This window comes from Pan troglodytes, chromosome 21 (assembly GCF_028858775.2).
Source record: "Pan troglodytes isolate AG18354 chromosome 21, NHGRI_mPanTro3-v2.0_pri, whole genome shotgun sequence".
Classification (NCBI taxonomy): Eukaryota; Metazoa; Chordata; class Mammalia; order Primates; family Hominidae; genus Pan; species Pan troglodytes.
In genome coordinates this window covers 15,189,048-15,215,622 of record NC_072419.2, presented here as the reverse complement: position 1 = coordinate 15,215,622, position 26,575 = coordinate 15,189,048, and the positions used below count along the sequence as shown (strand labels likewise).

The window sequence follows — 26,575 nt, the reverse complement described above, 5'->3', positions numbered from 1 at the left end:
TGTGCCTGCAGTTTCCCTGTATTAAGTTGTACTATTTGATGCGGTTTTGTGTGAAAATTCTTAATAATAACATCTTACTTTGATTTAGCACTTTCCGTTTTTCAAAGTATTCTCACATCTGTGAGTTTATTTACTCCTCATCATTCTATTTGGTAGGTAGAAGACAGTTTTATTATTTAACATGACAGATAAGCAAAGTTGTCCCAAGAGAGATTAAATAGCCCCTTTAAAATGACATAGAAAGATAAGAACAGAATCCAGATTAGAACCTGTCTCTCTTAAATACAGCTTTAGAGCTGTGTTTGGAACATGGATTTGTGTAAGTACTTATTTATCATTTAAAATTAGAGGTTCTCAGAGGGTAGGAAACCAATTCCATTGCCTTTTATGAGTACACTGTCACAGTGCTTTATGAGCGGAGACCCTCCACAGTGGTTCCTGACCGTAATGCATGGGAGGAAAAATGTTCTAGCTCCTTCACCAGAATGTCATGTTCCTTGATCAAATTGGACATTGGCTTTGTATGAGCAAGGACCATGGCCTTCACTTTATTTACATCTCTTCCATAGTCTAGCATAAATGCAGGCCCAGAATATTATGTTCTCATTAATGCTTTCTGATGAGCTACTTAAAACATGTTATCTTTTAGTGCCCTAAGTGCCACTTGTCTCTCATTTGGCCCTCTGCTCTGCAGCATAAAGCACAGCATGGAATGCCAGTTTCCTCTTCAGATGCCTTCAGCACATCCTTCCCCACTGTACTGACTACAGAGGAGGTTCTACTACATTGAGAGCCCAGATAGGTGAAGAATGGTGCCTTTTCATTGTCTGACTCAAGGGTTGACACAGGTAGCAAGACTCAAAAAACTGTGTGCTGAGTAAATAAACCAACGAGTAAATCAAGAATAGCATGAAGGCTTCCATTCAGGTCACAAATGTTACATTTTTAGACTTACCTCTCAATAACTCATTCCCAAACAGTATAACAAGTCAAATGTCTGGACCATCCAAAGACTCGGTTTCCTCATTGTAAAATGGGAATAATAATATGCACTTGAAGACTTGTCTGAGGTTTTGTACAAGAAATAGAAAAGCTGAAAAATGTACCATGGCAATTTGCAGGTAAAGAGCTTAGAGCAATTCCGGAAACTCCCCACAATGTCAATAAACAAAACTTCCCTTTTCCTTCAAGCTTCCCTCGCACATAGTTATTCAATAGATATTTGCTAGATGAATGAATGGAAGTATATTCACGAATGAATGAATATTAGCTAGATGAAGAAATGGAAGTGAATCACATTATAACTTGTTTTATAATTATTTGTGATATTAGAATTTTCTCCTTGTAATTATAGGCTCCTTGAGAGCAAATATCTTATCTGGATTTTGTTCCCCTTTCTAGCAGTTCATAAGTTAGATGGGTAATACATGATTGTTAAAGTGTCCACGCAACTGCATTAGGTATATGTTAGAATAAAGAAATGCGTTCAATAAGCATCAGGTACTTTGAAGGATCTCTTTTTTGACACGCTGGAGATTCTTGTTAAAGCTGCAGAGTGAGGTGGGAATATCCTTTTTATAGTATCGTGAATAGTGTTTTGCTGGTAATAATATCATAGCAGACTGTACTGGTGCTCCAGGAGATCCAGCCGGGCTGGACTTGTATCTGCATCTCTGCCTGATGGCTGACTTTATGTGGTGCAGGCTGGAAGGGCCTAAGAATTAACTTTCTAAGAGCATCCTCCAACAATGGCTGTAGTTGGGAATGACTGCCTTGACAACACATTTTTTTGTAAGCTGCTTTCTCTTCCTCGTTCACACTCCCTACTGCCCTACTAGTACTTCCTGGAATCACCTTCCAAACTCTATGGACTTGAATCTTCTTTCAAAGTTGGCTTCTGGGAAAACCCTCAACAAAGACATATAGCCACATTGTTCAGAAGCATTTTTGGGGCTCATTTTCTACATATAAGGTAGAATGCTTAGGTAAGAAGCTTGATTTTGTCCATCATTCTCAATTAACTCTCCTGTTAAAATAATGCTATCCCTAGCTTGGAGATAATCTTTGCTGTCACAGCTGGCATCCTAGAGACTGTAGTGATTCAGAGTTAAGATAGACCTTTCAGAATCTCCATAAGAGATTTTTGAAATCCTTGGTCACTGTCCACTTCCTGGCAGGATTCCCTACTATGGTACATTTTTCAGCTTTTCTATTAAGGGTTAGGGTGGAAGGTCCATCCCTCACTTAATCTGGTTTCCCTGTGGTTTGCTTTTTTTTTTTTTTTTTCTGCATTCGACCTATTTCCCTCCCACTTATCTGTTGTATCACATTGACTATTGACAAGACCCTGGATAATGCCGAAGTTAGGAGCCAAACCCCTGTGGCCTCTCTCCCTCCCAACACAGTACAACCTGCCAGGCAGTTTTGACTGAGCCAGAGTCCCCTCCACCCCACCCCACACGCACTGCAACCTGCTCCTAGACCCTGCTGACAAGGGGAAAGCTATACTAGCCAACAATTGTCAATGCTGTGTTCTGCTGGGAGGTCACATCTAGGGGGAAAGAAGCCATTCTCTGCTCTGTCCCAACAGCTCTCCCATGAAATGGCAAGGCACCTCTGAAAGGTGTGATGCAGGAAAGAAGTTTTAACAAGACTCAGCAGACTATGGGGTTGATGAGGCTACCAAGCTCACTTATCTATCCTGTGGACTGGCATTTTATTTTGCCTTTTACTATTTATATTTTTCCTGTCTGGTTATTTTCTGAACAAAGAACATTTCAGCTGTGAGTAGACAGGGCTGTGACTTTCTGGCCAGAGCTGTGGGCCTGAGCAGACACTGAGGTCACTGAAATAAAGGAGAAAAGAAACAGAATTCCTAGGCCAGGCCTTTGCCTTTCCTCAGGCCCAGGCCCTGCCTTCTGGGAATAAAGGAAATGTAATAACGGAAAGGAAAGCAAAGGGAGTTGCCAAGTCAACCAATGAACAATAGATCCACAATTACGATCTTGAAAAATTTTTTTTTCATTCTTAGGCAATCTGAAATATTTCAGAGAAGTCTATGAACATACCAAACATGAAGTTAAGAAGAACTTGGAATGCACTCGGGGACGACAATGCCATTTTTCTGTAACCTTCCGCAGAGGTTAGAGAGTCAATAGGAGGAATTTAAATGAGATTTCGATCAATAAAATCCTAGAGTAGCTTTTCAGCAGCTTTTTCAGTGTAGTAACTTAATTAAGGCATGAAAGCATTGGCTACATCATATAGTTTTCCTCTGTTTTTGTCTTTTGGGAGAAAACTGATCTTATTTATGTTGACTTTGTTGATTCACGTCGGTTCTGTTTCCTCAACTACTTTGTAGGTAATCTATATAAAATGACTTAAATGGATGCCACCTTAATTGTGAGGCAGATCTTTAAACTAGTGAGTATTTCCTTCAGAGGAGTGGTTTTTAAACTGAGTATCCTGAATATCCCAGGGTTTGGGCAGACATCCCTGCAGAGAATGGGGTAGGTCAGGAGGAGAAAGAGTGGTAGGGCAACAGCCACCATCACCTGTACTCCAGGCTCCCCTCTATTCCACCCAGACAGCACCTTTAAAGCTTTTCCCTACATATTGGCCTTTCTCACGAGACTTTGTTAGAAGAAACAAACAAAGGGTGCTATGTCTAGGACCAGCTTGGAAACCACTGCTATAGACATCGATCACTAACTTCTAAATGGTCTGTGTTGCAACTTTTTTCTAAGCAAGTCCTGTTGGAGTGCCTAGGTGGATGTCTGGAGTAGCGGGACAAAGAAAACATGGTCTTGGTCCCAACATTGCCATTTCTGCAAACTGCCTCTTCTAATAAACTGACAGTTTGACTAAGCTAAATGGCTAAGTCCTTTGTAGACTGGAAATCTATGATTGGAGGCCACTGGCCAGGGCTTCGTGATTGGAAACAACGAAGACAATAACGTGATAGGTTGGCAGGAATGATGAGGCACAGCCTCTTTCCATTTTTTTTTCTCTCAATGCTCAGCAACTCTGACCTTACCCATCTTTCACTTTTGATTCCCTTAAGGCCATTTATAGAAAAGTGCTTGTCTTAGTTTGGGTTCTTCCAAAAACAGGATCTGAGACAAGGATTTGAGTGCAAGCACCTTTTTTGGGAGTTGACCCTATGAAACAACAGTAGAGAAGAGAAGTGAGACAAGAAGGAAAGGCAGCTAAGAAGGAGAAGGGTATCAGGCAGGTTACAGCTGTGGGCAGTTAGGGCTCAGTCTCACCGAGGAACTCTGGGAGAAAGCAGAGAACACACATCAGAACTTTGCAACCCAAGGGGCATGGAAGATAAGGTATTTATTCTTCAACTACTCCTGAGGCATGCAGTCCCTGGGAATTGTAGCCTGGCTGTGGATGGACTGATAGAAGGCCCTGAAGAGTTGCCAAGTGTGTAGGTGGCTGGGTTGGAACCATGATTGCCAAGGGACATGGGAATAGCACAGGTGTCTGCTACATTGCTGGTCTCATCCCATTTTACAGATGAAGAACCTGAAGCTCACACAAGTCAAGTCTCTTGCCTGAGGTTTACTGGCTTCATCATGACACTATGCCAGCCTATTTCTTTAATTAGGGCATGTTTGATCTTTCAAGGATGGAGAATAGAGATTATAATCATCACCATCGTTAGTTTTTATAACTTCTACCTAGTAAAGCGAAATGGTGCTGGAAAAATATGATTCAAAAAATTTACTAGGAAATTGAAGTGATAATGAAGTAAATAGTAAGAGTCAAGTGTACATCCTTACACTTATGACTATAATTATAATTCCATTTTAATAAAAAGGTATAGAAAAAGAATGATTGAGTCAGAAAGGACCATTTGTGCACAGATGTGACATGCCATATTTTTTTCAAGTTTCATTAATAAATTATTATACTTATCCTTAATTGCAGTACATTAAATAAGCCTGTTAGATGAGAAACAGCAATGTTCAGGAATGCCTCAGCCCAAGGCTCTGAGTCTCACTTCTAGACTCATAAATGTTTTAAAATAATTTGGCATAAATGCCAATGATCACTTTTCATTAGTTCAGGTAAATGACAATTTAGCCAACAACAATAAATATATGTAACCTCCTTAACAAAAGCATCTTATTTAATTCTTCCAGTAATTCTGTCAGGAAATAATTTCAAAGTTGAGAAAACTAGGGAGCAGGGCTAGTCAAAGAAGTTAAATGGCTTTGTAAGGCCAAATAAAAAGTCATAATGAATGAATGATTTCTGAACTAGTTTTAGTGTGATCTACTCTTTTTATTTGCCAAGAGACCACTATTCCTTCCTTTAGGAAGCACATCCTGGTTGAATTTTAGGGAACCATCTCTCTCCAATTGTCGGTCCGTGTGGTTTGTGCTTTAGGTAGTTGACCCCTTATGGGCTCTAGGGGGAGTCATATGACTTAAGCCTGTCCATTTATTTTTATCCCATCCTTCAGGACACTGTGATTCTAATTTAGAAGTGGCCTTGAGTGACCGAAGCCATGCCCTGGATTCTGGGACTTTCACAGGAACCATGAGTAAAAAGGATTTCTGTATACTAGGACTGGTGAGCTATAGGCTTGGAGCTGCTGGTGGCTGTCTTATCATTCAGGAAAATCTGCCCAAGAACTAGAGCCAGTATGAGAAAATGATGAGAGATGAAAAAAGACAATTACTGATAACATGACTTGAGCTCCTGGATATAGTCGTGCCTGAAACCATTAACACCTTGACTTTTTGCTTATATGCACAAGCAAATTTATTCAGTGCTTTAGTTTGAGTTAAGTTTCTGCTGTTTTTCAACTGAAGGAGTCTCAACTAAAACTATAGTTTTCAAGTTTCCCAAGTCCAGTCTCTTTCTATCACTCTCAGCCTATTTCTTGGTGTTGACAGTGAGAGAATATAGCTTAATTGTATAATACTTTAAATAAAACTATATTGAAAATGCAATAGGGTTTTTTCCCTACTGATACAATCATTATTGGCTTAGGTCTATTTAAAGGAAAAAAAGCTAAAGCACTTGCTATATCTGAACTTTGCCTAAAACCAAATTGCTTCGCCATTATAATCTTGAGTTCATTTCAACTATTAAACTATTAACTCAGCGAATAGTGATCACTAAAAGGGATTATAGAGCTTCATTTTTATGACTTAATTACAACAAAGTGGGGAAGCTTTTGTATAGTGTACCTTATAAAAATTTAGGAGGAAGAACTGATGATAAAAGGAATGTAGTTTGAAACATCTGCTATTATAATCTGCTACATTAATTCAATTATTTAACAAACACTCATGAACACCTGATCTTCACAGAATAAAAGCATGAAAAAAATTACTGCTTTCTTTTGGTTTGGCAGTTTATTTAAGTAAAATTTGGACTTCATTTATAGATATATCAGTTGAAGTCTGCATTCTGTTACCAAAGGTACCTATAGAGCTATTCTATTTTTCATGCTAATTTTACTCACTGTCTTTCATCTGAAGAGTTTAAGTGATAAAAAATAACTGTTTTGGAGACACTGATCTTGAAAGTACGATATTCATGAACATTTTGTTTGGAAGAGGCAGGGGTCACTGCATATTCCTGTGCCAGGAATATTTAAGTCTACAGTGCAAACAAGATGGAAAGGAAAAAACTTTTGCTGACCAGAGGCCATGGCATTTTTCAGTGTGTAATTTTTAAATAGTAAAAATAAACCACACTCCCAGGAGAATAGTATCCTCTGTGACAAGCTTCAAATTCTCTCTTTCTGGAACCCACATACATGACCCATTTGGCCTTAGACTGCACAGAAATCCTCTGATTATTTATAACCAATATACACATCTCCCAAAACAGAAATTCCAGTATGGAGATGTGGCTGACATGCTAATTACGGCAGGTCCTCAGAGGATCAAAGTCTACTGTCTCTTCTGGAGTTTCATTTCATACTTCCATGTGTCACACTTTTAGTCAGTTAAACTACGGTCGGCTTTGGCATTTGGGCTTTTGGTGACATTAAAAATTTTTCATTTAATTTCAAGTCTATCTTTTATGTAAAAATTATGTAAAATGCACATAAAAGCTAAACAGCATATGTCAGGTTTGTATATTATTTATTTGCTTAACACCTACTTTAAGATATGTTTATTGATATCAGAGAGTGTGTGTGTGTCTCTGTGTATGTGTATACACACACAACTATATGTTGTGTGTATATATATGTTGTGTGTATATATATGTTATATATGTTTATATTCTATTATGTATATTATGTGTGTATCTTATGCTTAGCATTTTATAACAAGTATAGGCTATATGGAAGTGCCTTTCTCAGGTAAATAAGACTCAATTTCCACATCAGCACTGAGATCAACACCAATTTAACTAACACCTGGGCACATCTGAAAACAGTTAAAATGAAAGCAGCAGAAGAATAAATTATAATGTAATACTAAACTCCCCTACTTATTTTCTTATGTGTTTATTGATCCAAATGTATTAACTACTTGACTAAAAGTTTAAAGTGTTAAAGTCTGTAGCTCATCTGTGTTAAAATCAATTCAGCCCAAATGTTATCTCTTCCATGAACTGTCCCCTACAGGAAGAAATCTCTTTATCTTCATGCTTAACGCGCTTTCTCTGTACTTCTCAGAGCTTTGCTACTCGGTGTGGGCCTTTGCTAAGCATCTTCTGCCTCACCCAGTAACTTGTTAGAAATGCAGAATCTCGAATCTGCATTTTAACAACGGCTCAGGTGATTCAGGTGCACGTTGGATTTCAAGAAGTAAGGTTTATATATTATATTAATTATAGATATTAGATTAATCTATTTAGATATTAGATTATTAATCTATTTAGATATTATGTTAATAATATATTATAATTATATAATTAATTATATATAATACATAATTACATAATAAATAATTATATATAATACATAATTACATAATAAATAATTATATATCATACATAATTATATAATAAATAATTATATATATTATACATAATTATATGATAAATAATTATACCTATTATACATAATTATATGATAAATAATTATACCTAATACATAATTATATAATAAATAATTATACCTAATACATAATTATATAATAAATAATTATACCCAATACATAATTATATAATAAATAATTATACCCAATACATAATTATATAATAAATAATTATATATTATACATAATTATATAATAAATAATTATATATTATACATAATTATATAAATAATTATATACTATACATAATTATATAATAAATAATTATATACTATACATAATTATATAATAAATAATTACTATACATAATTATATAATAAATAATTATAATTATATATACTATACATAATTATATAATAAATAATTATAATTATATATACTATACATAATTATATAATAAATAATTATAATTATATATACTATACATAATTATATAATAAATATATATTATACATAGTTATATAATAAACATATATATTATACATAATTATATAATAAATAATTATATTATACATAATTATATAATAAATAATTATATATAATATAGAATTATATAATAAATAATTATATATAATATAGAATTATATAATAAATAATTATATATAATATAGAATTATATAAATAACTATATACAATATAGAATTATATAATAAATAACTATATACAATTATATAATAATTATATACAATTATATAATTATATACAATTATATAATAATTATATACAATTACATAATAAATAATTATATACAATTATATAATAATTATATACAATTATATAATAAATAATTATATACAATTATATAATAAATAATATATAATTATATAATAAATAATATATAATTATATAATAAATAATTATATATAATTATATAAAAATAATTATATATTTAATTATTATAATTAAATATATAAATAATTATATATAAATAATTATATATTTATATATAATTATATATAATATATCTATACACTTTTAAGAGGAGTGCAAATCTCTAGGGGCACAGGGTTTATCTCTGGGTCTGTCACTGTGTGTAGCCTCTTGCCTTTCACTGAAGATTTATTAAATACTGAAGTTATGAATGACTTAACGTAGGTTGGCTTGTAAGTTTGAGTTTGTAAGACTAGAACACCAGAGACTGTGTGCTTCCTCTAGTACTATTTGGCCTGCTTTAAACAGTGATAATAACAATTTAGGCCATTTACTGAACAACTATTGTGCGCTGAACTAAACATAAACAGGCACAATCTCACTTTATCCTAAAACAAGGCAGCTATCATGAGTCCGTTTTTGTGTACATGCCTTAGAGTTGGAGTGACCCTACTAAGGTCTTTGTAATTTGACTTTTAACTCCTCAAGAGTTGAATTTCTTTCATATGGATTCTAGAGAAGAAGGAGCTACAAATACAGCCAGCCAGAACTTCTGAACGGGTGCTGGAGTCCCCTGGGGTGACTGAGGATGCATGTTATATGGTAGCAGGTGGCTGGCCCTTTAGCCACGTTCTAGCTGTTGGACTCCAAAGCCTCTGTCCTTCCCACGTGCTAGATAAGGCTTTAGGTAGAGACAGCATTAGCCAAAATTTTTCTGTACAGAGACCACTAGGCAACATTCTTAAGTGATAAGTTGGGGCATAAATGCTTTGGGTCACTGATTAGATCACAACTACAAGTCTACATTAAGGATTTCATCATGAGCAGGTGCATCTTCTAGGTGCTGGGGAAAACAGAAGAAAGTTTAAGGCCCAGAAATCATGGGATCTCCTAGAAAAAATGGACAATGACACCTGAGGAATGAAAACCAACATACTACATTTCAAAACATTGAGAGGAGTTAACACTTATTTATCGCATTACACAGGCCCAGATTCTTCTTTCCAAATGCTTTGCAGGTATTATTTAATTCAAATCTACAAAAAGCGAATCAAGAATTCTTCTGTCCTTAATTTTGAGGATGAAATAATTAAGGCATACAGAAGTTAAGCATAAGGCTATATAACTAGTGAGGTGGATCTCAGCTTTGAAACTCAAAAGTGGAACCACTATTCTATGTTGCTTCTTTATACTGCTATTAAGGTTGACACAGAGGTTTTGTGATCAATGTCATATTAAGGTATAGAAAAACAGATAAAGTTGCCTTTAAAAATATTTAAATTTTTAAATATTTTGTGTGCCTCTTTCGATTTGAAATTCATAAAATGGCACTAAATAATTTTGCAAATGCTAGGAGACATCATCTTAATTTCCATTAGAATCAAAATCAGTTTTTCTAGGATTATGGGGTTTTACAGTAATCTATCACAATTTTTTCTCTTTGTACCCTCTACATCGTGCAAGTCATCAGAAGATGATGTATGGAGGCATTGGATACCAGCTGAAGCCTGTGCCATCAGCAGTGTGGTGTGAAGGAAGGAGAAAAGGAAAAGGCTTACACTTTGGAGTGCTTCACTGGTTTCACAAAAGCTTTTTGTTTTCCTAGTGTCGTGGGCTAACTGGTTTTCAGAAGTGTTGTTGGATTTGTTGTAACAATGTGTTCGTTATTTTTGGAGAAGTTTGGATTTTAGAAGAGAAATGCTAAGCTACATGGGCAAAACCTCCAAGATGTTCCCTGCTTCATGATAAGGGGAAATCTCATCTCTTGTGTACTAGGGAAGGAAGGGCAACCTATTTAAGTAGGTTTGGAGGGGCAGGCCTGGCCATGCCAAGACATACTGTTGGGCTAGTTGTTTCCTTTAACTAATCTCACCTTCACAGCATCAGTGAAAATGATAACAACAACAAAGGCAAAGTTCTTCACCAAGAAAACAAATGAAAACTAAAAAATTGCATCTAAAAATTCCCAACTAGTAGTATGTAGAATATGATTAATAGATTTTTAGATTTTACATTTATACTTCTTCTTCTTTTTTTTTTTTTTTTTTTTTTTTTTTGAGATAGAGTCTTCCTCTGTCACCCAGGCTTGAGGGCAGTGGTGTAATCTCGGCTCACTGCAACCTCTGCCTCCTGGGTTCAAGCAATTCTCCTACCTCAGCCTTTTGAGTAGCTAGGACTACAGGCATGCACCATAATGCCAGACTAATTTTTGTATTTTTAATAGAGACAGGATTTCACCATGTTGGCCAGGCTGATCTTGAACTCCTGACCTAAAGTGATCCACCCGCCTTGGCCTCCCAAAGTGTTGGGATTACAGACGTGAGCCACAGTGCCTGGGCCCATTTATACTTCATGCTTTCATTTTCAATTTAGAGGACCAGTTCCAGATTAAACACAATGGATTAAAAGACTTTTAAATTTACTTTTATGATAATCATTCTTATTGATGACCATAAGCTTGCTAGAGCTATTTCTGTTACTATAGAAAATGCCTGCATATTAATATATAATTGATTTCTTTTCAATAATTGGTTAATTGTACTTTATTTTCCTTCCTATGGAATATCTAGGCAATCTGCAATAACATCAGTGATAACACACTAATTTTCTTGGTGAAGATATTTCAATCCAGATGAGAGTTAGTCTTCTCAGTGGAAGATCTTGTTCAGGGACAGTGCTGCCACATATAGTTGAAAATTTGCAGTAATTACATCTTCATGATCTTATTTTGGCAATTCATTTTCCCAGAATCAAAAATATAAATTTCTTAAAAACTTCCAGGTAACTTAGAGCTGCCTTTGGGCTATCAATTTTTGGATTGTTTTGTATTTACAACACTAGGCTTTTTTACACAGAGAGCCAAATTTTAGACTATTTCCCCAAGTAGAAAAATTTATCAGATAGTATTTATCAGACAGTATATACTGGAAAAAGATAAGGGTCTCACAGACTAAATATTCTCTTCAGTTTTAGAACGTTAGAAAAACTTGTGGGCCACTTCACAGAACTTACTAGAAAAAGACAAAAGGGTAACCTAAAGATAGTGATTTCCTGTATGAAATATGCATTCAGTCACTGGGTGAATTTGAAACAAAATAAAGGATTAGACATTTTAAAAATATGTTACATGCACCTATACATATAACAACAATGACAAAAAAATCACACACCAAAGTTTAAAGAAAAACCTAGTGCACTGAACCACCAAGTGATTTCAGACCGAAAGGAATGCCTTGTAAACAGAGGAAACTAACCTAACGATCACTGGTGTTCCTAACTCCCAGCGTGTGACTACCCCCAATCAGAAACAAGAGCTTCCCTTTGGTATGAAAGAAAGTACTGACCTTTTCTGGCGAGGCTGTTGTTGGGTTCATACTTCTCAATCAATACTTGGACTTGCTCTTGTTTTAGAGGTGGATAAAGTATTTCATTAAGCCGAGGATCTCGCTGCTTAAGGTTGATAAAATCCATCATCTGATCAACGGTAAGATATGGTTTGCTTTTGGCACCACTAAAAACAATGAAAAACCAAGCAATAAGAATTTTTTAAACTAAGTTTCATTCTAATATTTGCATTTAACTCTAGGGAAATAAAATCTTATACTTGATAAGAAAATGATATATTGAAACTCCTATCTTGCCCTGTAAACACTGTGCTGCTCCACCATAATTCCTATACCTCTATGGGCTACAAATATCTTGTGCAATTGCTACCGCTAAAACCCAATGCTCTTGCAAAATACCAAATGGGTAAGAAAACCCACAGTAGAAAAACACTGCATCATGTGCATAAGGGTGCACCACTCTAAACCGAACACAGAGGTTTTTTGATTATGACAGTAAATTTTTGGTTTAATCATCCAACTCCATATCTCTGTAATCATTTAAAGATGTATTTATTGTCATTACTTAAAGTAAACAACCCGTTTGAGCGTTTTTAAAACTTACAGTTAGGCTTCAACAAGAGAGTATAATTCCTCAACATATCGTTCAAACTTCCCATTTCAATTGTATTGACCATCTAAAGACAAATTCAGTGGTACAAATGTTGCAGATGTTCAGTAAATATATGATGGCAATGAACAGCACAAAGCAAGAATATGCAATGTCATTTTCAGCAGTACTGTTTACCTGTCTTCCATTTGAAGAAATCCTTATTTTGTTTACCACATTTTGTATTGATTTTCTGTCATGTGGATTTCAGTATTTTAAGAAAGGTAAACTGCTACTTTCCCCATATTTGCCTTAGTGCTTTGGTTTCTTTCTTTTTTTTTCTTTTTTCTTCTAATCTTTCAAAAAAAGGTAATGCCTTGATATAAGTTTATAATTTCTAACAGAAAAGCAAATAATTCTTCAGCTGAGAGGGTTCTTAGTAATCCAAACTTCTCATGTCGCTAATGTGGCTCAGAGAGATAAAATAACTGGTTCCCAATCCAGAGTTCTTCCTGTGACATGAGTCTATCTCTGCTAAGCCAAGATGACTCCCTGTTCTACCCATAATCCTTCAACCATACAAAGTTATCTGAGCATACAAAAACAGCTACCTCCAGCAATATATCACAGCAAACTTGTACTCATTAAAAGCAGTGGTTGCACCTCAGGGGCAAGATTGTGTGATCCTATCCAAAACATCACACAGGAATATTGCTTTTAGACACAGTGTATGATGTTCTTCCATCTCCAATTACCACTCCAAGTCCTGCTCTAGCCACCTGAGAATCAATGCAAGCTGAAAAGGATATGGGTTAAAATGTGTACTCTTACAATTCTGAAAAGATGTTATCAATTTCCGGTCGAGGGCAAAGGTTGTTGAGGAAAACTCTGTACACTTCTGGAGTGAAATCTTCTTGAGGTATTGAATCATTCTGGGAAATAAAACAACAGAGTCAGCAAATGGTCTTTTTCTTTCCCCAGCTTCCTCCCTCCCTGTTTTTTCTCTGTCTTCTTTTCTCTCCTTTCTTTTCTTCCTCTCTTCCCTCACCTTCTCCCTCTCTCTTTCCTTTCTTTTTCCTTTTCTTCTAGGAGGTCAGGGTAAACATTCATAACACACCTATGAGGTCAACCGTAGCGTTCATTTGGACACTGGCTTTAGGGTGTCAAACCCTTTTTTTCTGTGGCTTTTTCAGTTTAATTTAAGCTTAAGAATTGTCTCCTGCTAAAGGGATGTTAATGCAATTTCCTATATACATTTTCTAAAGTAAGTTAGATCTAGGAAAGATAGTCTGTTTGACAGAATTATTTTTAGGTTTTTTTTTTTTTCTACTTGAATCTTTTTTTTTCTTTTTTTAAGTAATGACCCTAGAGACAGACATAGTCAAAATGAAAACATAAATTCCAATTTTGTGTCAATTATTTTCAAACTATGTTCCCTCTGGTTTAAATAATCTGATAAGTTGTAAAACAGTTTTCATAAGTAGGACAGCACCAGTCATTATTTTTTCACTGATTGCTCCTGGTCCTATTGTTTAGGAAGCAAGTCATTGATATAAAAGGCCACTTCTATGACTTATTTTTCTGTTTGGTTGGGCTGCCATGGAAACCGGAAGCATGTATTCAAGCCTTTGTTAACAGGAAAGACATTTTTCATGCAGTCTTCCTATTTCAGGTATGTGTTAATGTGATTATTTTTATTTTTCAAGCCCTTAAACAAAAGAACACACCCTTCCTTTTACTATTTTCATATGTTTTGAAATGTACAGTTATACAAATGTCTAAAAATTATTGTCTGAAGTTGTTCACCACTTGCAAACAGATAAGAGAACTTAGCTCACCACTTGGCAGATAGCAGAAGACCCATATTTGTGGATTGAATGAATGAAGTAATATTTCCTTTACTAAATCTATTTACAGAGATAGAAAAAATCTATTTTGCAAAACAGAATTTTGAGACAACCAAACAATACATGAATCATTATACATAGATGTGTTGTATCATTATAACTTGGGCTACTTGGGCACAAACTTTGAAATAAGCACAAGCGGACAAATCCAAGAGCAGTGGGGACTTCTTGTGAATTGTTTTATTAGTATTTTGCCATTCATAAAAAGGGAACAAGTATAACCTGCAAGCAGGTTTCCAAAAGTCCTCTTGATTTATAGAAAGAGATAAATCTCTTTAGCCGGAGAGTGCTCACTTTTCAGTACCACCTTCTCTCTAAGTGGACACCTAGAGCTCTGTAAATGGTTTTAATAGATGAAAATGACCCTATCTACCATACTCATTGGCTGTTAGACACAAGGAAGAGAAATATTTAAAATCAATTGCAAGAACATGCTCAATGGCACTGCTGGCCAACTCAAGTGCCTCCAGCTTTACTGGATTTTATGAACCCCAAGGGTGTTCTCCTATTTTCCCTACTAAATAGAGTTCACCTCATTCCCCCTTTCACCAACTTCACTCAACGTACACATAAATTAATTTGATCTAAGGATAGCAATAATTGTCATCCTTCACTTACTGACCTCTCTTTTCCTTCCCGTCTATTTATAACTTCTTTTTCTGGAAAGCCTTGCCTTCCCCTTGAACTGGATTTTGTCTTCCAGTTGTGCACACATCACACCTTGCATGTCTCACATTTCAACACTCAATGTATTGTGCTCCCAGCTATACAATTCTGTCTATTCTTTGCTAATCTGCAGATGTACACGAGCTAGGATATGTGTCTTGTCTGTTAATGGCTCTATTTCCAGTGTGCCACATACAGTAGGTATAAATAAATATTTACTAAATGAATGGATGTAATTTATTGAGAAGTGTGGAGAAATGGATAGCGAGCACTCATGTGCTGTTATTTCCTTTGAAATATCAAATTTAACTAACATCATTTACGTAAGAGTCCTGACACATAATTTGATAGAACAATATGCTTTACTAAAATCTTAGCATTGTTTATGTACCAGCTATGAATTAGGAGGAGTCAAATTAATGAGATAATCTGAATAAACACAACATTATTTTCATTGCGAGTTGGATGATAGCATATTGAAGAAAGAAAACATTTCAATACAGCTGATTTTCTTTGTCTCATTTTTCTCTTGCCCAACTTGACTGATGAGGATACCCCAAAGTCTTTGGGGTTAGTAGGTGAAAATGGAAGAAAAAATGTTCCATAAAGAGGAGTTAAAATAAGTAAGCATCATTAAAAGCTGAGATGAAAGGCTATAGGGGAGATGTTTAGATAAAAGCTATGGATAATCCCTAATTCCTTGCATCTTAAACAAGACTGAAATTCACAAAGCTAATTCATAGACTTTCTCTTTCTCAATCTCACAGCTTGGTGAAGTGAATGGCACGGATTCATTTTTCCTGTTTGTCTAGGAGGAAATCCAAGGTCTAATACTCTAAAGATCCTGCCCAATGTTCAAATATTCCTCTGTGAACCCTTCCTGACCACATCAGCTAGACATGACACTACTTTTTCTTTGTGTTCACAGTCTCCCTTTATCTATCTTCATCATTGCATCCATTTCACAGCTTTTCCTTTATTTTTTATATTTCTTATTTTCTACTGAATTATGAGCTTTTGAGTGACATGACAATCTCTTATTTAATTCCTTTGTGTTCCCAGCATGGTGCCTGCTATATAATAGATACCTAATCAGTGTTTGCTGGATGAACCCAGGAGATGATACCAGACCTTGGGTCTTCTGTTTTAATCCAGGACGTGGTACATCACATCAGGCACCCAATACAAAACGCACTGTCAGTGATGACTTGTTGTTGTTTGGCCTTTTTGAAGGATGACTTAAGAAGGCTAGTATAATCTAAATTAGTAATCTGAACGAGGCCCATTTATTTTAGAAACTGCAAAGTACTGGCAAACTTGAAAAAATGGAAGTGTTTCAATACCATGCTTATATACAAGGAATCTCAAAAGGGAAAAGATTTTAACAATCTTGGCGGTAGTACTGGTGGCATTTGCATTTCTAGATTCCATAGACCTGGTAATGTCATATCCAAATGCCAAATTAAAAATAAAAACAAGATCCCCCCAATATATGCATATGAAAAATACTCAAAATGAGAATAATAATTAGCATTTACAGTATATCAAACATAGTTCTATGAGCTTTACTTGAATATTTTCATGTAATCCCATCAACTCTATGCAGTTGACATTATTACTGTACTACTTTTATAGATAGGAACACTCAAGTGCTAGGAGGTTACAAAACTTGTCTAAGGTCCTGGGTTGAGCAAACGGGTGTGATGAGGTGACAATGACTATATTTTGAATCTGAGTTGCTTAATTCTATACCTTATACTGTAAACCAGTACACTAAATATTCCTATTAGTTTTGGGACGGTGGTTTGCATTTTCTTCGTTATACATTTCTTGATTTAAAAAATAATTATACGAGAAATGGGTACTTAAATTTCGGAAAAAAATCAGAAAAAATGTTATTTTAAAATATATTAATTCACTGAAGCAGACTCTAATGAATAAAGTCCACATATAGACTTGTTTTTCTTGACAAGTTGATGGACAATTTCCCAGTAAATTCAGAAATTCAACATATTGTCAATATTTTTATTCTGAAACTATAAATAAAACATTTAATTAGCCATGGAATACATGAAATAACTACAAGTAAATCACTCTTAATGAACGGAATACTTAATTTGGTTTTAAAGTAGAATTTTGATATTAGTCATGTTAAGAATCACAACTACAAAAGTGATTGTTTCTGATTTATATTCAGGATGTAAGGCATAGAAGAAAGGCAATATACTAGTAAGTTACACACAGAAGTTATTTTACACATTTTATTCATAGTATTTAGTAAAATTTATACAATTCTTCAAATTTAAAATAATTAATTTCTCTTTGTATTACATGTGTGCCCATCAACTACAGTAAACTTTATTATTTGAAACAAATACATGGGTTTATTCCTGATCTTCTTCGTGAAAATGCAACTCCGTATGCCAGTGCTGTGGCAAGACTATTATACAATTCCAAATGTCACTGAGCTCTTTTCAACTTAATAAGCCTTAAATCAAGGGAATTTGGTGCAAATAAACTATTTTCAGTTCTCAGAAAGTTTGTGGGTAAAGTGGTAATTTTTTGAATACAGAACAGTTTTCAAGGGTCTCACTGGAAAATATGCTTGGGTTGTTAACACAAGGACAGTAATTGCTTTGTCTCTCTCTTTGGATACAGTACTACCTTTTAACAATTAGGGTAACTTCAGGCTAGCAACTGTGATTTCTAAAGAGTAGCATCTTCTAAAGGAATGTGTTATTCTAGTGGATCATGTCGGCCAGGATACAAGTTCAAGTGCCTTATTTATCCCTAACAATGTGCACTAAGATCACGTTTTAAAAAGAAATCTCAACAGGATATCCACTGTGTTTCTGGTAATATTTCTATTTACAGAGCACAATTAAATCTAGCTTAAATGACTTGGCTACAAAATATGCTCACATTTATGCAGAACCAACTATGATTTATATAACCCTTTTCTTCCGTGGCTTGTTTAAAATACCTCTTGTGAATATGGCCAAAATTTTTTGCTAATTAGTGGATATTTCCTAGAGTCATTGTTATGTAGGAATGAAATTATCACAGAGATTTATAACCGAGTTTTGATACGTCATAGTCAGTTCACAGAAACATTTATTTCCTAGCTCTGAAACAGTCTTTGGTTTTTAGATTTTTAAAAAGCATTCTAATTCTATAAGTCATCCAAGTAAATTATACTTTACTATGAATAATAATTTTTCAAAGTTTTAGCATAGAGGTTGTTTTTTAAAGTTTTCTCCAACTTCAGATAATTATCATTACATTTAATTTGTTAGAGATAATTTTTTCCAATTTAAACATAACTCATGTTATTTGAATCTCATTTTCCTTTTAAATTTGCCTGCAGTTGACATTGGTCTGAGAGTTTGAACATATAATAAACATAGTAGATTACTCAATGTATATTTATTGACTGCTCAGAATCCAGTTGTTTAGAAAATTACAATTCACGGGGAATTGGTTCATACATTTAATTTTCTATTCCTTCTTTCCCTTAGCTAGATTCATAAGTTAAATATTTTGATTATTATATTTTACCAGAGGTTATCCAGAAAAGGTAAAATCAGAAGTGATTGCAAAGGGAAAAAAATTCTTTGCATGTCTTTGCAAATCCATCTCTCATGTTTTCTCTTTATGCTTGAATGCGGTGGTCTTTTCTCAGTTGCTTAAATCCAGTAGGGAAATTATTTCCAGCCTCAGGGATTTGCATGCCTTGTTTTCTTTTTCTGGAGTGGGCTTCCCTTCTTCTCAATAGCAGTTCTCCAGTCTTTCTTTTTATAGCACTTCCCCCAGTTTACAGACGCATTTGTTGGCATGCTTATTGGCTAGTTTCCCCAGAAGACTCTATTGTCCTTGAAACCTTGAGTTTCATTTTCTTCACCACCATAAATGCCTATGGGCACATAGTAAGAGCTCAAGAAATATTTGTTGAAGTCGGGGACAGGACCTTAATTGTTATATTTTTCCTATTCCAAAGCATCTAACAAAAAAGCAATAGCAAGCAGGTTCAAGCATTTTATTTTGCTTTATAAAATGAAGGTGAAAATGTTTTGGGGGAGCCTTTCCACAGTTCTGCTCACTTTTCGCAGCCTCATTAGCTTTTTCCACCTATAGAAGAAAGGTGAAAGTGAAGAGGTGCTCTTATTTCTTTCTTGTGACCCACCAAAGTTGTTAATGAACTTTGCTGTTTTGAAAAGTCTTCACAACAATAATTGGCTGATAAATTTAACCATAGCACTCAATACTTTTATAATTCAATCATAAGTCTAAGAATGGCTTTGCAAACTTATTCAGTGCAACTTGAACATTGCTGGCACGTTTTGAGGGGCTCAAAGGTTCTTCCTATAAAGTCATGTTATCCTTAGGTAAAGGCTTCCTTGTTGCTTAGATACTCAGATAAAAATAATGAAAGGAGAGCTCTGCACGAGAAAAAAAATTTTATGCAATGGACATCCAGAAACAATAGTAACAAATCATTTTAGAGCCAGTCATGTAGAAATGAATCAAAATGAAAGCAAATTATTTTATTTGAGGTGGTTAATGTATATGATGTACCCTGTGTGTGTCAGGCATAAAAATGAAAGCACGTTACATGCTTGTCCTCTCACCTACTTTACCACCGTATGAGCAAAGTAGGTGTTTAGATCCAAACTGTTTAGATCCTGCACCCCTCTCAGTAAAAATTTTCTAAGCACAGCTCTGTAAAGTATGTAAATATATTTATTTATAAGCACATAGCAGCATACTAATTGCTTACATAGCTTATACATCTTAAAACTAAACATTTTAAAATGCTAAGGTGAGATGAAATTAATATTTCAAATATCTTCCTAAACATAACGGCTTCACACTGATCCAGGGCTGGAAAGCCCCAAAGTAGGGCTTAGCCTGCGAGGGTTCTTGGCTTCACTCAGGAAAGAATTCAAGGACGAGCCAGTGGTAGGGTAGAAGAAAATAACTTTACTGAGGCAGCAGTGTTACAGCTCCATGCCTGTTCCCACAGAGCAGGGCTACTCCATAGGCAGTGTGCTGAGAGTAGCACCTCAGGCAGTTTTGAGGTTGTATTTATACTTACTTTTAATCACATGTAGATTAAGGGGTAGTTAATACAGAAATTTCTATGATAGGAGTGGCAATTTTTGGGTCATTGGATCATTACCGTGGAAAGCGGTGGTAATTCCTCGGTGTTGCCCTGGCAATGGTAAACTGACATGGACATATCTTATGGAAAGCTGCTTCCGCTCCCCCTGTTTTAGCTGGTCCTTAATTTGGTCCGGTGTTCATACCCCACCACCAGAGTTGAGTCTCGCCTCCTAACTCAACACTATCATTAGCTAATATCTTAAAAAAAAACAAGAAGGGTTTATTGTTAATAAGTTTGAAACCACATTTCAAATTGTCATCTTGATAATGTTAGCCTTTTTTGACTATTTTAAAAATATTACCTGATTAGGTGACTTTTTAATCTACAAAAAGCAAGGGTCATTCTAGATTGAAAGACTGGGGTTATAGGAGTGAAAAGAGGCCTCACCAAGTCTTGGCTGTTTCTAGCTAGCTCTATAAACTTTTTTCAGCCTCTGTTCATTACCCAGTTCCAAAGCTGCTTCTACGTTTTCAGGTATTTGTTATCAGCAAAAACCCCACCTCTTGGTACCAATTTTCAGTCTTACTCTGTTTTCTGATGCATATAGCAGAATACTTGAAACTGTATAATATATAGGAAGCAAAATGTATTTCCTACAGTTACAAAGGCTGGGAAGTCCAAGGTGGAGAGGGCACATCTGGCAAAAGTCTTCTTGCTAGTGGGGACTCTCCACTTTGGCAGAGGTGGCACAGGGAATCAAATGGTGAGGGGGAAGAACATGCTAGCTCAGGTCTGTTTTTCTCTTCTTATAAAGCCACCAGTTCCTCTCCCATGATAATCCATTAATTCATTAACCCATTAATCATGGAAGCTCTTAATTTCCTCTTAAAGGCCCTACCTCTCAAAACTGTCATATTGGGGATTGAGTTTCAACACGAGTTTTGGAGGGGCTGAACATTCAAACTATAGCATAACACACATGCTCACCCTTGAAGATGGAAGACTACAAGCCTCTAAAGCAGTTTCAACTCGCTTCCGGTCTGCTGAAAACAAGCGATATATGCTGTGAAGTGAACACAACAAAGGAGAGAGGTTTAAATGGCACATGGATCACAGCACTAACAGATGATGCCAACTCAAAATATTCCATTCAGTCAAATCTATTTATTATTCATATTTAAAGAACTAAAAGATAACCATTCCTCCATGCATTTGCATCTGTCTTCTGAAAGATCAACTGCGTGCTTTTTAAAATTAAGGTGTCTAGTATAAAATCAATATTTTAGGACTATGGTGCTGACCCAATTAAAAAATATTGCATTAAATAATCTCTAATATTAAGCACTAAAATAAACATCCTTATTAATTCTGTCCCCTTGCTGCTACTACCCATTGCCCCAAGGTGTACACTGCATTATTAATAAATTTAATTTTTAATTTGTTTACTTTTAAATTAATTTCTTTTCTTTTCTTTCTTTCTTTCTTTTTTTTTTTTTTTTTAGAGACAGGGTCTCACATTGTTGCCCAGGCTGGAGTGCAGTGGCATGATCCCAGCTTACTGCAGTCTCCACTTCCCATGCTCAAGTGATCCTCCCACCTCAGCCTCCCTAGTAGTTAGAACTACAGGCATGTGCCACCACACCTGGCTAATTTTTAAAAATTTTTGCAAAGATAGAGTCTCACTATGTTGCCTAGGCTGCTCTCAAAATCCTGGCCTTAAGCAATCCTTCTGCCTTGGCCTTTCAAAGTGCTGGGATTACAGGCATGAGCCACTGTGCTTGGCTTAATTTGTGTATTCGCAGAAGCTTTCTAGTAGCTTGTAAGTCAAAAGTTAAAGACTTTTGGCTGGATATGACCTAGAGATGGACTTTTTTTGGTTACTAATTTGATTTAAAAATAGAACTTAAGTACTGGACAATTTAATATACTAATTTAGGTTTATGGGTTCTATAAAGACATTAGACAATCTAGTGTCAGGTGCTCACCAGTCCCACAGGATATATGGTGGAGATGAGCTGTTGTCTCCTTTAGACAGGGTTTGCTCTTTAGTTTTTCCTCCTCCTCCTGACCTGTTTCATCATTTACATTCCCTGCCTGGCTCCAGTTAGCATCTGAGGTTGCAAACCCTGCTTGAGGGCTACAGCCATCTTGGTAGAAAGAGGCACTGAGGTCGGCCAATTTCCACTCCTAGAACAGATCTGAATCTCAGATGCCCTTTCGGCCTTAGTAGCAAGGGTCCCTCCACTTCCTCCACCCACTTCCTGCTTTGGTATTTCTTGAAAATAATGCCAGAGGAAAGGGAAGCCCCGGGGAGATGTCTGTGAGGAAAGCAGCTGCACTGACATGAGACATGCGTGAGGGAGGACAGGGCTACCACGCATTTCCACACTCCCACTTAGGCTGCTGGAGAAACAAAACAGAGCCATGGCATGGATTCAGATCTTTGAGGAAAATAAAATGAATAATGAGAAATGCTCACAAAGCTTACTTTTTGAGAGGAATACGCCCTTCTGGAGTGACTTGCAGCTTAAGTTTAGTATAGCTGTTGGAGAAGCAGAAAAACAAGGGTTTGATTTTTTTTAAAAAGCTTTTTTCCTTGAAGAATAAAATACACTCAAAAAAGCCCATGCCTTTGTACATTTTGCTGAATTTCCACAAACTGCCCAAGTCTCCACAGTTGGCACCCAGATTAAGAAATAGAACATTGTCACTTTAGCAGCATTCCAGAAGCCCTTCCCAAACGCCCTGCCAAAGGGAACTGTTATCCTGACTACAAATAGCGTAGATTACTTTTGCCTGTTTTTGCACCTTACATGAAGGAATCATACTCTTGTGTTTGGCTTCTTTCACTCAATAGCATGTTTCTGAGAACTAACCATATTTTGCTTATTGTTTGTTTATATATTCATTCTCAGAATGAGAACTCTAGGTCACTGTTGATGGATGCATACATTGGGAATTCTACTTCAGGAAGCTGCACACACTAAGGCCCAGCAATCCCAAAGCTAGATGTGTGCAACAAAAATATTAACAATATGTTCACTAAAAGACATGTCCATAGTAGCTATTCATAGGGAGACATCTTTCTGGAATAGACATTTGTAATAGAGATTGATTAGCCAACTAGCAGTAACATGCTATGTTTCAGATAAAACATGTTATTTACCTCTGTGTCCCCTTTCACTAACATTTCATGGAAGAATGAATGTTCTAGAAACATTGTCTGGAAAACATATTCTAGAAGAAGGATGATAAAATCAAAGACAAGGTAAAAACACAGAGGAAGAAAGGAAGGGAAGAGGTGGAGGCATGAAGGAAGAGTCCTTAAGTTAACAAACTCAGGAGAGGAGGCGATCCCATAAAAAAGCCCTTAAATGAAGACCCGAGGTATTGACTGAAAGCAAAAGGAATTCATAGAAGGGTTAAAAAAAGGAATGTGGCTGAGGTATTAGGTCTGGAATGATGGGTATGTCTTACATAAGAAGAGGGAAGACAGAACTCTGTTAAACAAAATAGAGGACCACCTATTAATGTTTCCACTTGTGGTTTTGATTTAAAGACTTCCTAACCTCCTGACCAACCACAGCTTCCAAAATGAACACAACCAGCTTTCCTTGCTGCTCATCTTGCCTAAGTCATTATTTTCCTTGGTCAAACAATTTTTAGAAAGGCTGTGGCAATTCCAGAGTGATCTGGCGATTTGTTTTGCTTTTCTTTCCTTATTTTCCTTCTTCTCTTTCCTTTAGATCCTTTCTCTTTTCTTACTAATACTTGCTGGGATCATCTACATGGGATGGAATCAGGATGTCAGCCTATTGATTTAAGTAGTCAGGAAAGGTATTGTAGCATCTATCTATAACTCTAGAGAAATGAGGAACATATGCTATTCCTCAGATTAATAATTGAGAGGACACACACAGATGTAGAAGCAGAGGATTATCTGAAATTAATAATTTTTAGTTGTGAGCACAGCTGCCAGGATTTGGAAGTGTCTCTTTGTTGTGTGTCAAAAGCACTGACATTCATGCGAGCTTAGCCCAGGTGTAACACGGATGTGCAGCTTGGAGGAAAGAGCAATCTTTCTTGGAAGTCTTCCAATTCTGAACAGGGGAGGTATCAGTTCTCTAATAAATCCCAAAGGAAAATTTGTGTTTATCAATGTGAGAAGTCAGTATGGCATAAACAGAAGACTCACAAAGGAGAAAGGAAACTGACTCAGAAGAAGCAACGCCCTTAGCAATAAAATTAGAGTGACTTACGCTTTTTCCAGAAATGCATCCCTGGACATGTTTTGGGCCAGCAGGTTTGTTGCCAAACTGAAAACCTCATTTGTCCATTCCTGAAAAATGTAAATAACACTTGCATTAGCTTAAATACTGCACAGTCATTAGACACATGCTTTTAGCTTGGCTTCCAGGAAGACACATTAGTTCAATGTGCATGCCAAAGGTTTTTTGTTTTGTTTTGTATTATTATCCCTTTTTTGGGTAAAAATGACATAAGTAAATTCAAGTCCCTGAGAGACTACTCTTTTCCAAAGGAGATGTTCTTTGTACATAAAGGTTTTTCTGCTTTTTAAAATTTGTATAAATAGAAAATTGCTCTGTTTCCCTTCAATAACTAAGCACATTTTACTATTTCCTTGAATTATAAACAGATAAAGAGTCATTAAAAATTTAAAATATGATCAAATATGTTTCCAGCAGAACATGCAAACATAATCTTCCTGCTCTACTACTCATGCCAAAGCAGCTATATCTGGTATCTTTAACAGTTAACTACAGTTCTAGAAATTCTCCATACCACGTAGTCACAATGCCACATAATATGCAATATTCTCCCTTCTCCCAACACTGTCAATGTCTCACTAATCTCCTAATCATAATCCCTACCTCATACCAGAAAGCAATGATCTCACTAGGCTTCCAAGATAATGGAAAAGAGCAAGTCTACAAAAAAATATAGAAGTTCCATTCTGGGTGATTATTTGAAACACACAACACATTCTGGGCCGAAACCCCTACAAAATTCTCCAAGAGAAGATGACACAAGAGCTAGGTCATCATCTGATACTGTTGTAGTTGACTTGGCTCCCTCTTCAATGAAATAATGTCTTTTAGTTTAATTGCTTTGCCACCTGTTTTTTTGTTATTTCTACTTTTGTTTGATTTGTCTTTTTTTTGCTTCCTGACTTAAGGCACCGATAATACACTGTCATGTGTACAGTAACATTCAAGATGGAACTGGAGGAGCAGGGAACATAGAGTGATGGGGAAGAAAAGAGGGAATCCTGAGCAGAGAAAACTGGGAAAAGAACTAGAGGTGAGCTAACATGGCAGGAGTTAGAGCAAACAAAAACTAGTCTAATAGGAATTAGAAAAGAGAGAGGCGGTTGCGACAACAAACTAGAGTTGTGGTCAGAGGATAAAGAGCATTTAGGTGTCTGGAGATAAATTAGTAAAAAATGTGATGCCAGGGCTAGGCTGCATATGAGACAGATTATCTGGCAGCCAGGTCAAGGATGGATTTGAGGCTGAGAATCCAAAGAAGGGTAACTCAGTTAGGAAGCTATAATAGTCCAGTAGTCCAGGTGAGAAATACTGAGACCTTGAACTCTATATGTTAGAGGAGGACTTAAAAAGACAGTACAGAATAGCTGCAAGAGAGAAGCAAAATTATTGCTCACCAAGCTTTATGCAGACACAGAAGAGCATTTCACAGTAATTATCTAACAAATTACAAATCAATTTTCCTTAAAATAGATAATTTTAAACTAAGAATAATAACCACTGGTTTCAAAAATATGTTTCTGGTATAATATTTTGTAGGCTCATGGCCAAGCTTTAGACATTTCTAGCTCCATGCCAACTTTCTGCATTGGTAAAAGTATCTATAACTGAGGGCAAGATACAGTTTTGTATGTTTACCAGAGGCTAGTTTCACACCAGAAAAAGGTACAGCATTAGAAAGAGTTGGGGAGATTTAACTTACACAGAGTAGTTTCATTGCCCTAAAAATACTCTGTGTTTCACTATTTATCTCGTCCTCTATTGAATTAATATTTAAAAGTTACTGGG

At 35.7% G+C, this 26,575-nt stretch overlaps 1 protein-coding gene across 5 annotated transcripts in view; it reads right to left on the bottom strand.

Moving 5' to 3' along the window:
- PLCB1 (phospholipase C beta 1) overlaps nt 1-26,575 on the bottom strand; it is a 752,222-nt gene that overhangs the window by 214,704 nt on the left and 510,943 nt on the right. For all 5 annotated transcript variants that reach the window (XM_016937425.4, XM_016937426.4, XM_063803337.1 and 2 more), the window contains 5 exons: nt 24,758-24,837; nt 22,987-23,040; nt 21,486-21,561; nt 13,653-13,753; nt 12,233-12,399 (listed from right to left, as the gene is read on the bottom strand). In XM_016937425.4, coding sequence (XP_016792914.1) covers nt 12,233-12,399; nt 13,653-13,753; nt 21,486-21,561; nt 22,987-23,040; nt 24,758-24,837 — 478 coding nt within the window. The remainder of the gene's footprint in view (nt 1-12,232; nt 12,400-13,652; nt 13,754-21,485; nt 21,562-22,986; nt 23,041-24,757; nt 24,838-26,575) is intronic.